Source organism: Bos indicus, chromosome 6 (genome assembly GCF_029378745.1).
Source record: "Bos indicus isolate NIAB-ARS_2022 breed Sahiwal x Tharparkar chromosome 6, NIAB-ARS_B.indTharparkar_mat_pri_1.0, whole genome shotgun sequence".
NCBI classification, from domain to species: Eukaryota; Metazoa; Chordata; class Mammalia; order Artiodactyla; family Bovidae; genus Bos; species Bos indicus.
In genome coordinates, this window is record NC_091765.1 from 100,306,421 (window position 1) to 100,320,129 (window position 13,709).

Genomic DNA, 13,709 nt, shown 5'->3' on the forward strand with positions numbered 1-13,709 from the left:
TCTATAATAGAAAGCATTGGTTGCTGTACTGTTCCAAAGGCTTTATGTAGAATGACTTATTTAATCTCCTTATCCCCTACCTGCTTACAGATAAGCATACGAGACATGCAGAAGTTGAGTAAGGTGTCAGGTCAGTGATACAGAGAGCAAGCAGCCAGCAGAATGTATGTCTCTATAGCCCTGTTCTATAGCCTGTGCTTTTGACCATGGATGATACTGTTCTTACATCAAATACCATCTTCAAGTATAAAAAAAAACACATAGACCAAGTAATCCAAATTATCAGTTAGTATTTCCTCCAAAGTAATAGCAATCTATCCTTTATGCTTTTAGAGTACCTCGTATATGCCACTAATATAACAGCTCATATTAAACTCTTAGCTTTATTTGTTTAAAAGCAGGAGTGATATTTTATAAATACAGTTGGACTGTTCATTTCAGTTCAGTTGCTCAGTTGTGTCCAACTCTTTGCCACCCCATGGACTGCAGCACACCAGGCCTCCCTGTCCATCACCAACTCCTCGAGTTTACTCAAACTCATATCCATTGAGTTGGTGATGCCATCCAACCATCTCATCCTCTGTTGTCCCCTTCTCCTCCCACCTTCAATATTTCCCAGCATCAGGGTCTTTTCAAATGAGTCAGCTCTTTGCATCAGGTGGCCAAAGTATTGGGGTTTCAGCTTCAACATCAGTCCTTCCAATGGACTGTTCATTAATGACAGGTTAAAAAAAGGATTAAGGAGAAGTTGAGATTAAAGATAAAGCAAAAGTAAAGTAAAGTCACTCAGTCGTGTCCAACTCTTTGCAACCCCATAGACTTGTAGCCTACCAGGCTCCTCTGTCCATGGGATTTTCCAGGCAAGAGTACTGGAGTGGGTTGCCATTTCCTTCTCCAGGGCATCTTTCCGACCCAGGGATCAAACCCAGGTCTCCAGCATTGCAGACAGACGCTTTACCGTCTGAGCCACCAGGGAAGCCCTAAGATAAAGCAAAAGATTTACTAAATCCATTTTTCCCCTGGGAGAAGCAAGTTTTATTCTTTTCAGTATTTCCCTAAGGTTATAACATTATAATACTCTGATTTGAATTACTGAATAATTAAGAAAATCACAATGTGAAGCAGATGTTTCAGGAAAATATTTAAATAAGCAAAGTTATCTGACAAAGAGTCTGCACTATACAAGTAAACAAACAGAAAAAGAATATTTCAAACACAAGGCATATTATAAAAAGCAATAAAACCATAAGAATACATTTTGAAGTAATAATGCTGCTGCTAAGTCACTTCAGTCGTGTCCGACTCTGTGCGACCCCATAGATGGCAGCCCACCAGGCTCCCCCGTCCCTGGGATTCTCCAGGCAAGAACACTGGACTGGGTTGCCATTTCCTTCTCCAATGCATGAGATGAAAAATGAAAGTGAAGTCACTCAGTCGTGTCCAACTCTTAGCGACCCCGTGGACTGTAGCCCACCAGGCTCCTCCATCCATGGGATTTTCCAGGCGAGAGTACTGGAGTGGGGTGCCATTGCCTTCTCCGAAGTAATAATAATATTATATATTTTATCATTCATAAATTTAGGAAGGTCAAAAGTATTGCATGTCTAGAGATGGGATAGTACCATCAATCTTGCTAGAAGCAGCTTCTCTAATTACCTGCGTTTGTGTTTGACCCTTGAAGAAGCACTGTCAAAGTCTCCATGACTAACAAAGCCAGGTGTTTTTGGTCTTCAAATGAACTATTATTTCTTGAGTCCCCTAGGAAAAAGAATCAAAGGTCCGAATCACAAAACTTGTCAGCTTCTTTCTTTCTGGATTTAGGTTTCTTAAAACAAATTAAAATTTTATTTCTATTAATTTTACCACTAATACAAATGACACAGTATTGGGTTGGCCAGAAAGTTCATTTGGTTTCTTCCACAAGATGTTAAAACTCAAACTTTTGGGCTGACTCAATATAACCTTTTAAAAAAAGATACATATGTCTAAACTACCAGCTACCAAAAGTAAAGTCAATGTTTATAGATTTTATTTTGGTATGGCTAGAAAGCTACAGTTATCTAAAAAATATTAAAAGGGAAAATGACAAAGTAAAATGTATCCTTCTCACAGATGCTTTCCTAATCAAAGAAGTGTCAACAAAGAAGAATGCCAGGTTTTAATGCACCAAAAAGGAAAAAAAAGTTTGTAAGTAGTACTGTCTATTCAATTTAATTCATTCAACACATTTAATACTAAGTGCCAGATACTACTATGCTTTTATCACAAAGAACAAAGAACATCAAATTTAAGGTACTTAATGTATATGTGCATAAATATCACTAAAAAGATATACTAATGTGCTATCTATAATTAATAAACATTTTGAGGCACCTAAACATCCCAATTGTTTCTAGAAGCTTTCTGTTTTTCCCTAACAAAGTAGAAGACACTAATTATGCGGATCATAAATGGTTTCCTCAGTTTTACCTTAAATTCTCTTCCACCATGACATATTTCTGTCTCCTCCCCTGCCTTTTCCCAATTCTCTAACAGAGGTTGAGTGAACAAATTTTAACTTGTGGGAAATATTCACAAGGATGTCACAATTATGCACGTTATCAAGTAATTCAAATCCATAACCAAATGAAAGACAAAACATGAACAAAACACCCTGCCCAAACTCCTCTGCCAAAGAGAATTAAAAGTAGGGAAAATGGCTTTACCTTGTTCATTTAGTGCCTGAGTTGGATCCTTCAAGAGGGCAGCATATTTGTGCAAAAGGTTTACCATGACCTCCAAAAGGCCCACCTCCCTGAACACATCTTTAAATATGTAGTCATGTCGTGTAAACTTAAGAAGTGTTTTCATCGCGATAATGCTACAGTGATAAGAAGAGCTAGACTTTAAGAGGATGCTAACACTAATAAGTTCTTTACAAGGGATATAATTTAAGCTAAAAACAACAAACTCCAGCATCTCGAAGTACTTGTTTTGTACTTCTGGGAGTTTAGAAATTTTTTCTGCAAACTGTGACAGTGTGTGCTGTGATTCGAGGATGAAATAGTTGGCGTTGTCAGCCATGTAAATATTTGTGATGGCATCGAGAATGATGTGGGCGAGGAAGTTGGTTTTTGCTTTTAAAAATGCATTTTGAAGAACTGCAAAGGCCTGGATGTTTCTCACACTGTGACCTAAAGTAGAAAACCAGAACACAAAAGTAGGTGTTATATGATATTTTCATCATGGCAACGTAATCTATTTAAGCAGATGATGAACTGTAACATTTATCCTCTATTCACTAAGAACACTTCCTGTTTTCACAAAAGGTCTTCTTTTTCTTCATCAGGTTCAGTCATTTAATTAAAAGTGAGTAATATTGATTAAGCTTTTAATGCAGTATTATCAATATTCTGATTCCAGAAGAGTATACACTGAAACATCAGACAGTTTTCAAAAGAATAAAGCAAATTATATAGGTCTAGGCTTCAGAGTTTGGAAATGTGCAGGAGTGTTGCTTTTTACTATCTGTAACACTGTCCTTGACCATAAGGACAGTTACCTCTCAATCTGAAAAGACTTTTAGGCTGAAGAGAAAAGCAAGAATGGCAGCAGGAAACAGGAGGGGAAAATACCCTTGAGTTCCAGCTTTCCATTTTTAATTACAACACTACAGTTTTCATAAATTTTAATTTGGAAATTTGTTTCAAGCCACAAGTACAATTTCCTTACATATACATTTGTTAAAGCAATTTATGGCCAGCTACTAGCTATATTTATAAATACCTGATTTTCAAACACATAAGCTGGAAAAAGAAATATGTATACAATAGCTCTTATAAGGCAAATCACTGAAAATACTTGTAAAGAAATTAACATAGAAAGTATGCAAGGCAAATGAAAACAAGCCTTTGCCTACAAAAATTGTCCTCACGTTCACAACCATTAGGAATATAGAGCATTTGCAAGAGTGATCAAAATATTAACACGGTGCCTCACAGAATAAGACGGATTTTTGAAAGACGATGAACACAGAACTAGGAAAAATAATAAAATGGGTTAGAAAGACTGCTCAGACATTGTGGCTTGGACATTATCTGAAAAGGCAAAGATTAAAAAATCTCTTCAGAATATATATATATTTTTAACTTTCTGTTTGTTTATAACATATAAACTTATTCCATGTGTGGCAAATGCCAAATCTTTATTTCCAGTTCCTTATTAATTTTATGCTTGTTCTTATTGAGGATATCGCTAACTTTTTATTACCTGCAGGTAGTTAAAAACCAAGCTTAGATAGAATGATGAACATACAAATGCAAAAATCTGACTACATGTGACAAGGTTAAAGAATACGTCTAATCAATATTTTGCATCTTTTAGCTATGTGACAATATCAATTCTCACCTTTAAGAAAAGAGTTTAAAGGAGATGAATTTGATGTAATGTGAAAAAATTGGATCTTTTCAAGTTTCATTTTCATTATCTGTTTTTTTCTTTAAAACCTAATTTTAACTGATGTCACTGACAAAAGATAAGGCACATTACCAACCAACCTCAATGGGCTTCCCTGGTGGCTCAGACAGTAAAGAGTCTGCCTGTAATTCAGAAGACCCAGGTTTGATCTCTGGGTCAGAAGATCCCCTGGAGAAGGGAATGGTTACCCACTGTAGCATTCTTGGCTGGAGAATTCCATGAACAGAGGAGCCTGGAGGGCCACAGTCCATGGGTCACAAAGAATCAGACCCAACTTAGCTATTACGCACACAGCACATATACAATGAAACTAAACAGAATCTAATAATATGGCTTTCTATCAGGAAAAATATCTAAAGGAATGACTGAATTACAATTCCAAAACTAGTGGCATACAAATTTGAAGTTTATTTTAAATGCTGATGATATCAGGAGTAGTTATTTAGGACGGTCATAGCCATTAATTACTACAATATTTAATTTGAGGAAGGGAGAATACTTAGATCTAAAGGATGATTTAAAAGGCTGCTCTATATAAGATAGGAAAATCCCTTAAATATTGACACATATGTGCCCTAATAATTTAACAGATGCATCCTGTATACATTTCAAAATTTGCATTAACTGATTAAAATCTATTTGGTACACAAATAACTAAAATAAGAGTAAAGTAAGGAAGTCATTACAAAAGATGACAATCACTGTCTCATTACTCTCAAGCCTATACAAGCAGAAACAAAAGAAATGAATTACTCTAGGTTTAGAAAAATAAGTGTATATATAAGAAAGAACAGAGCTTTCCTATATTCAGAATCTAATGTAAAATATAAACGTTTATGTTTGAAAAAAGAGCCTAAATGGTACAGGCATAAGCAAAATGCAAAATGAAATAAGAATAAAGAAATGCAGACACTCATTTAGTAAACACACTGAATACTGTTTTTCAGATTCCAGGTCACGGGAGTTAGGATTCCATGCAACACTGAGAGGATAGCACTGAGGAACAGAAATGAATAGAAAGGTCAGCAGTTAAAAAGACACCTATATGAACATCTCTCCCACCTCCTTCCCTATCGCGCCCCTCTAGGTTGTTACCAAGTCCCAGTTATGGCTGATTCATGTTGATGTTTGGTAGAAACCAATGCATGCTTTAAAGCAATTATCCTTCAAATGAAAAATAAATAAATAAACAGAATTTGAAAGGAAAAAAAAAAGATACTTAAAAGGGATCTCCCTAGGGGTCCAGTGGTTAAGAATCCACCTTTCAATGCAGGGGAGACGGGTTCATTCCCTGGTTGCAGTACTAGGTCCCATATACTACGGAACAACTAAGCCTGAGCTCCACAACCAGAGAGTCTATGTGCCTTAATGAAGATCCACAAGATGCAATTAAGACCCAATGCAGCCAAATAAGTGAATTATTAACAAACAAAAAAGACACCTATGGTAATCCAGGGGAGTGATCTCTAGAGCCTCAACTAAGGTGGTGGCAATAGGGCTGTTACCAGAGGAAGGAAACTAATAAACGTTTAGGAAGTATAAGACAGAAGATAACGAACAAATTATACATGTCAGTGACCAATCAGAATGGTGCCTGGCTGTAAACAATCCTCAGGGTTCTACTCCTGCAAGCCAACTGAACATGAGCCCTGGCCACATCTGCGTCCATGATAGAACCAGCATAGATAAAAATCCCTTCAAAGTAATCCTGCGATGAACAATGCAGGACACTTTGGATACTAGTGTGAACAAAAATGAAGAAAAGGAAAAATACATTATCCTTTTACATTGCCTAATATGTCATGAGAATTGACATGTTATGAGAAAACATTTGTAATGGTGAAGTCATAGAAGAGTTCTGAAAAAGATAGGTATGGTCTTTTTTTTATGAAGAGACATATTCTCTATTACAACATATACATAAAACACTGTGTTTAGGGAACAAATGTGGAAGCTATAGAGAGTTCTGAATTACAGAGTACAACCTCGCAAAAAAAAAAAAAAAAAAAAAAACCACCACGGAATGGTTTCTAAACAGGACTACTCCATTTTTCTTTGATTTTCTTCTTTTGAAAAAAAATCTATCGGCCGGTGGGGATAAAAAGGTTTATAAAGCTTCTACTATATAGAAACAGGAATCATTTCTAAGCTTTTACACAAACAGATATATTTACCAACTTCACTAATAACTCAGTTTACTTTTTTCTTTAAAATTTTATATTTCTATATTGTTTCACTTGATCTAAAATCAGCAATAAAAATAAGGTAGCTAAATTGTATCCATGTATACAGCAACATAAGGTAGATATATTCATGTTTTCTCTTTTAAAAGTAATTATCACTGAATGGGTAAAGTCCTTGGTAAAAGGAATTTTCTTTTCATAAATAATGAAAGGGAAACCAGTGAAGTTGAAGAAAACATGCCTCAAAGTAGCCTGAAGAAATAACTGACAAAAAGTAAGATAAATAGTATCAACTATATCAATATGCCAGCAAAGTTGGAAAACTCAGCATTGGCCACAGGACTGGAAAAGGTCAGTTTTCATTCCAATCCCAAAGAAAGGCAATGCCAAAGAATGCTCAAACTACCACACAATTGCACTCATCTCACACACTAGCAAAGTAAGGCTCAAAATTCTCCAAGCCAGGCTTCAGCAATATATGAACAGTGAACTTCCTGATGTTCAAGCTGGATTTAGAAAAGGTAGAGGAACCAGAGATCAAATTGCCAACATCCGCTGGATCATTGAAAAAGCAAAAGAGTTCCAGAAAAACATCTATTTCTGCTTTATTGACTATGCCAAAGCCTTTGACTGTGTGGATCACAATAAACTGTGGGAAGTTCTGAAAGAGATGGGAATAGCAGACCACCTGACCTGCCTCTTGAGAAATCTGTATGCAGGTCAGGAAGCAACAGTTAGAACTGGACATGGAACAACAGACTAGTTCCAAGGAAAAGGAGTACGTCAAGGCTGTACATATTGTCACCCTGCTTATTTAACTCCTATGCAGAGTACATCATGAAAAACGCTGGGCTGGAAGAAGCACAAGCTGGAATCAAGATTGCCGGGAGAAATATCAATAACCTCACATATGCAGATGACACCACCCTTATGACAGAAAGTGAAGAGGAAATAAAAAGCCTCTTGATGAAAGTGAAAGTGGAGAGTGAAAAAGTTGGCTTAAAGCTCAACATTTCAGAAAATGAAGATCATGGCATCCGGTCCCACCACGTCATAGGAAATAGATGGGGAAACAATGGAAACAGTGGCAGACTTTATTTTTTGGGGCTCCAAAATCACTGCAGATGGTGACTGCAGCCACGAAATTAAAAGAAGCATACTCCTTGGAAGGAAAGTTATGACCAACCTAGACAGCATATTCAAAAGCAGAGACATTACTTTGCCAACAAAGGTCCGCCTAGTCAAGGCTATGGTTTTTCCTGTGGTCATGTATGGATGTGAGAGTTGGACTGTGAAGAAGGCTGAGCGCTGAAGAATTGATGCTTTTGAACTGTGGTGTTGGAGAAGACTCTTGAGAGTCCCTTGGACTGCAAGGAGATCCAACCAGTCCATTCTGAAGGAGATCAGCCCTGGGATTTCTTTGGAAGGAATGATGCTAAAGCTGAAACTCCAGTACTTTGGCCACCTCATGCGAAGAGTTGACTCATTGGAAAAGACTCTTGCTGGGAGGGACTGGGGGCAGGAGAAGAAGGGGACAACAGAGGATGAGATGGCTGGATGGCATCACTGACTCGATGGACGTGAGCCAGAGTGAACTCCGGGAGTTGATGATGGACAGGGAGGCCTGGCGTGCTGCCATTCATGGGATCACAAAGAGTCGGACATGACTGAGCGACTGAACTGAACTGTTATCAGAATATACACAGCTCCAACTTACAAACAGTCCAAACCAAAGAGTTAAAATTTGTAAATGACCATCCTTGCTTCATTCTACCAGTGTTACATAAAACAGCACTGTCACAACCGTATTTCCTCATTTCCATTCCTGTGAAAAGACCATCATCTCCTCTATAAACTAACAACACACAAATGAAGTAACAGAAAGTTTTATTTACATTTCAAAAAAAATATTTAGGAATAAATTTAAGAACAAGAAGGCAAGTTCTTTACAATGGACATTTATAAAACATTGCTGAGAGAAAATACCAGGACGTAAATAAGTGGAAAGCTGTATAGTCATGAATTGGATGACGCAATGTTGTTAAGATGCCAATTCTCCCCATATTTGTCTACAGATTCAATGTACTTCCCAATAAATATCTCAGCAGGCTTTTTCTGTTTTCAATAATCGACACAAAGATTACTAAATTTATGTGGAAGTTCAGAGACCTAGAATAGCCAAAATAATTTTGAAAAGGAAGAACAAACTTGGACAACTTAAATGATTCCATTTCAAGACTTTAAAGATATGGCAACCAAAACTGAAGCAGCATTGGCTTCAGGACAGACACATTAATGCAGCAGAATTGAGAAGACTTCCAGGTAAATAGTTATACAATCTTTTCGACAAAGGGTCCTAGCACATGTGCCTATCTGTACTGGGAAAACAAATAAACCTTACTTCCAGCCATATACAAAAATTAACTTAAAATGTATCACAGACTTTAACGTAAGAGTTAAAAATGTGAAACTCCTAGAAGAAACCAGGAGAAGATAATTGTGAATGTGGGTTAAGTAAGATTTCTTAAACATGAGGCAAAACCCATAAAATATTTCAAAAGTGCTAAACTGGACTTTATCAAATTTAAAACTTTTGGTCTTCAAAGATACTACCAAGAAAAGAAAAGGCATGTCAAGATTAAGAGAACATACTTAGGACTTATCCAGAATATCTAAAGAACTCTAAAAATTCCAATAAAACCAACAAAGCTATCAAACACTGGACACAGAGATCTGAACCAAAGTCGAGACACAGACAGCAAATACGAATATGAAAAAAGCTTGAAATAATTTAGAAAAAAGTAAAAAAAACCCCAAAAACCAACATATACTATTACATAGTATCTAAATATCTAAAATATCTAAAATTAAGATTACCACCACCAACCGTTTTTGAGACTATACAACAAATTCTCATTACATAGCTGATGTGAATGCAAAATGGAACAGCCACTTTAGAAAACAGTTTGGCAGTTTCTCATCGAGTTAAACATACATTTACCATATGTATCAGCAATTCCACTGCTTGGTTACCACCCCAAAGAAATGAAAATGTATGTCTACACAAAGACTTGTTTTATACAGATGTTCCTAATACTTTATTCATTATAGTTAAATAAACATCAACTGGTGAATGGATAAACAACTGCAGGATATTTAAACAATGATATACTATCCAGTATTAAAAAAGAACTTCAGATACATCCAATAACATGGAGAAATACTAAAGCCAGATACACGAAACTACGTAATTTAGGAGTGAGTTTACGTAATTCTAGAAACAGCAAAACCAAAGTAGATCAGTGGTTACCAGGGTAAGGGCGTGATGAGAGGGGACTGAATATAAAATGGAACAAGGAAACTTTTAGATGGATCAGTTCAGTCAGTTCAGTCAGTCGTGTCCAACTCTTTGTGACCCCATGGACTGCAGCACGCCAGGCTTCCCTGTCCATCATCAACTCCCGGAGCTTACTCAAACTCATTGGTGATGCCATCCAACCATCTCACCCTCTGTCTTCTCCTTCTCCTGCCTTCAATCTTTCCCAGCATCAGATTGAGATGGATGGAATATTCCCTATGATGATCATGGTGGTGACTGCACAACCACAAGTATTTACCTAAACTCAAACCCAACACTTAAAAAGGATACATTTTAATATATGCAAATTATACCTCAATACTGCTGGCAAAAAAAACCCCGTATTTCATAATCTCTTTACGTGAAATAAAACCATTAATATCTCCTTGAGTCTAAACAAGCCATAAGAAAGATAATTTTGAGTCATAAATGAAACTCAGAATGATCTAGTTTGATCTATTCATTTTATAGAATATTACATCTATGTTTCTGAATAAGCTGATATTTAGAAAGGTTATGCCACTTATGGGTAACCTGGGTTTTGACTCAGGGCAACGTCCCTTCTAGTTAATCTTGTTTTCACAGACATATGTCGCTGAATTCTCAAAATAATCCCTAGAGGTGCTAAGGTTATATGTGAATTATCCCTGTTACAGATGAGATAAAATCAGGCAGAAATATGAGGAAGGTTAATTTAGCTGCATTAATTCTCTCATTACAAAATTACACTACTGTGTAACTAAATATTATCTCAGTGTCACAACCAGATTGATTAACCAAATAAAATAATGAAACCTAAAATAAAAATTATATTACTGAGCTATGTTTAGATGAACACACAGAAAGAGTTAACTGTGGAATATTTAAGCTCGAGTCTATAAATTAGAAGCATTAATTTAATATTGGTCCTTAATATTAAATAAAATATTGAACAGCTCTGTAAAATACTCCTAGATTTTATTTATTTAAGAAGTTCTGTATAACCTATAAACTGAGGGCACATCTTATGGAAGTTAGTACGACAACTTCAATTTAAGTCATGACTTTTCAATATAATTTTCTCTAGTAAATTAAATTTAGTGTATTCTAGTATATCTATTTATTCTCATAGGCTTAACAATTTATAACTGCTGGGTTCTACATTATAAAATACATAGATAATGTGCTGTGAAATTGAAATAACCAGATATGATGATATTTTCTGGCTAAATTTTACATGCAAATATCACCACAGCATTGAATATTTCGTATGTAACAATAATGTGAAAAGAACTATTAGAAGCCTGTGGGTTCACATTCTTTCAGAATGGGAAAGTGAAAGTGAAGTCGCTCAGTCGTGTCCGACTCTGCGACCCCGTGGACTTTAGCCCACTAGGCTCTTTCGTCCATGGGATTCTCCAGGCAAGAGTATGGAGTGTGTTGCCATTTCCTTCTCCAGAGGATCTTCCCGACCCAGGGATCGAACCCAGCTCTCCTGCATTGCAAGCAGACGCTTTAACCTCTGAGCCACCAGGGAAGCTCAGAATGGTTAGCATGCATTTAAAAAATTACATAAACTATAAAACTTGCACTCTTACATAATTAAATGTTATTAATATACAATAAGTTTTCTTAGTAGATTACTAGGTGAGAAAAGCCAAAGCTAGGAAATCTGAACTATAAAATGTATTCTCTGACCTGAAAGTATGTAATGTAACTTTTCTGTACTTAGGTTTCCTTAGTAAAATACCAACTGTTTGCACCTGTGCTTTCTATACATACATCTTATAGAGACAGGCATAGAGAGAGTCACTCAAGTTCCATGTACATAGGGCGGAAATGTGTGGGGTGCCAACATTCAGCAGAGGCATGTTTGAATTATTAAACTGTTTGAATATTAAAATGAAATACTAAAATATAAATTTCATTGTTTTTATGATATTTTCATATTATTTTCAAGTATTTTATCTGCTAAAGACTGGCATTCAAGAAATTATACCATAAAAAGGACCAACCTTAATGAAAAACAGCATATTACCTTTACATAAATAACATAAATAAAGAGCAATCTGTTGGATACATTTATTCTTTCCTTATTTCTTTGAATGGCTCAGAATGGGGCGGGTGGGTGGGGGTGGGGTGGGGGGGAGACTCACCTTTGCCCGCAGGCTGAGGTACTGCAAATCCAGGCAATAAAAAGGGTGCCCCTGTGGTAATACCAGCTGGTTTTAGTTCATTGACACCATATGTTGTTAGGGAAGTTATCAGATTAACCAGATCTTTCAAGGCATCTTTGGATTCTGCCTCTTTTGCTTGTTCCAATCTAGAAAAAGTATGATTTAGCAAATATGTTTTCTCTTGTGTTGTATTTTAAAATTTAATGCAGAAAGAAAATTTCTATTTTATATGCAATAAATAAATGTACAGACTACTACAAGAAGTTTCTTCTTATATTTTTTCCTATATAAACACATGATATTTTTATAAAGCTACAAATTTAATTATGAGATATGATGGTGTATTTGAAAGAAATTATGCCAATAGTCAGAACACCTGATAAATGTTGATTCTGCCATTAACAGTATTATTTTAAGTAAATCATTAATCTTTGGTAGAAAGTTTCTTAATATAAAAGAATTAGATTAAATATCTTTTAAGTTCCCTAAGGCTCTATATAAGTTTCACTGTTTACAACCAAAAACCTTATTAACCATTTCTTTCCTAAGACGTTTTCTCAATTAATAATTTTAAACAGTGAATTCTAGGGGAAGATTTGTAAGACTGCATCTGCATTTCATTAATTAACTCAAATACTGGCATTAGAGTACATTTAAATACAGTTCTGAGAGTCTAACAATTTTTTAAAACAAACTTAATTCCTTTAAACTTGTCTTTTCTTAATGTGAAAAGTTATGTTTTAATAATAAATATTTTTATACTATACAAAGAATGCTATAACCTGGTTTTTTTTCATTAATTAGTGTTATGCACATGCTTCTCCATGTCAGTATAAACTCGTCATAGATATGCTTTTTAATGGCCATGGAGAATCAACCATAGATGTGGAGAGTGGGACAGCTAGTAGCTATCAGAATTCAGGAGCACTAATACACATAAAACTTTGTCTGCATTTAGAATTGTATCTTTAGGATCAATAAACATACGTTGAAATTATTTCAACAAGTTACCAACATTTTTAAGACTCTTGAATTCCTAAAGGACAGCATCAATTAGTAATATTAAATAGTTATTTCATAAACTTTCACGTCTTCATTTGTAAATTAGGATATATGTGCAAAATTATATTCTTAGGGGTTGCCTACTATTAAGTAACAGCAACTAGGTCACACTGGTGTTAGAACTTAAAAGTTTACAAAACAGTGGTGGTTGACAATAAATCAAACAACTTAAAACTGATTAATGGCCTGGGAACAACTAGCATGAATATCCTCTTCCTAATAAACTTGTAACCAGCTGTTTTTCCAGTCTATGCAAGGAACATCTGGGATGAAAAAGAAGGCTAGTAAAACACTTTTAGATTGCTGCTGCTAAGTAGCTTCAGACTACTATGTTTTATACATACATTTTCAGCACCTCATTCATTCTGCAAAATTAGTCTTGCTACTAACTGTATTAATAGCTTGATAGCATTGATATTACCATTAAGGAAAACCAAAAATATAATTAAGAACAAAGAGTTTACACTTCAGGAAGATGTTAATTAGTTCGTCCAA

At 35.6% G+C, this 13,709-nt stretch overlaps 1 protein-coding gene across 7 annotated transcripts in view; it reads right to left on the bottom strand.

Moving 5' to 3' along the window:
- The window catches only part of WDFY3 (WD repeat and FYVE domain containing 3), a 283,525-nt gene that overhangs the window by 141,027 nt on the left and 128,789 nt on the right, over positions 1–13,709 (bottom strand). For all 7 annotated transcript variants that reach the window (XM_070791719.1, XM_070791718.1, XM_019963046.2 and 4 more), the window contains 3 exons: positions 12,132–12,298; positions 2,706–3,173; positions 1,657–1,758 (listed from right to left, as the gene is read on the bottom strand). In XM_070791719.1, the coding sequence (XP_070647820.1) occupies positions 1,657–1,758; positions 2,706–3,173; positions 12,132–12,298 (737 nt within the window). The remainder of the gene's footprint in view (positions 1–1,656; positions 1,759–2,705; positions 3,174–12,131; positions 12,299–13,709) is intronic.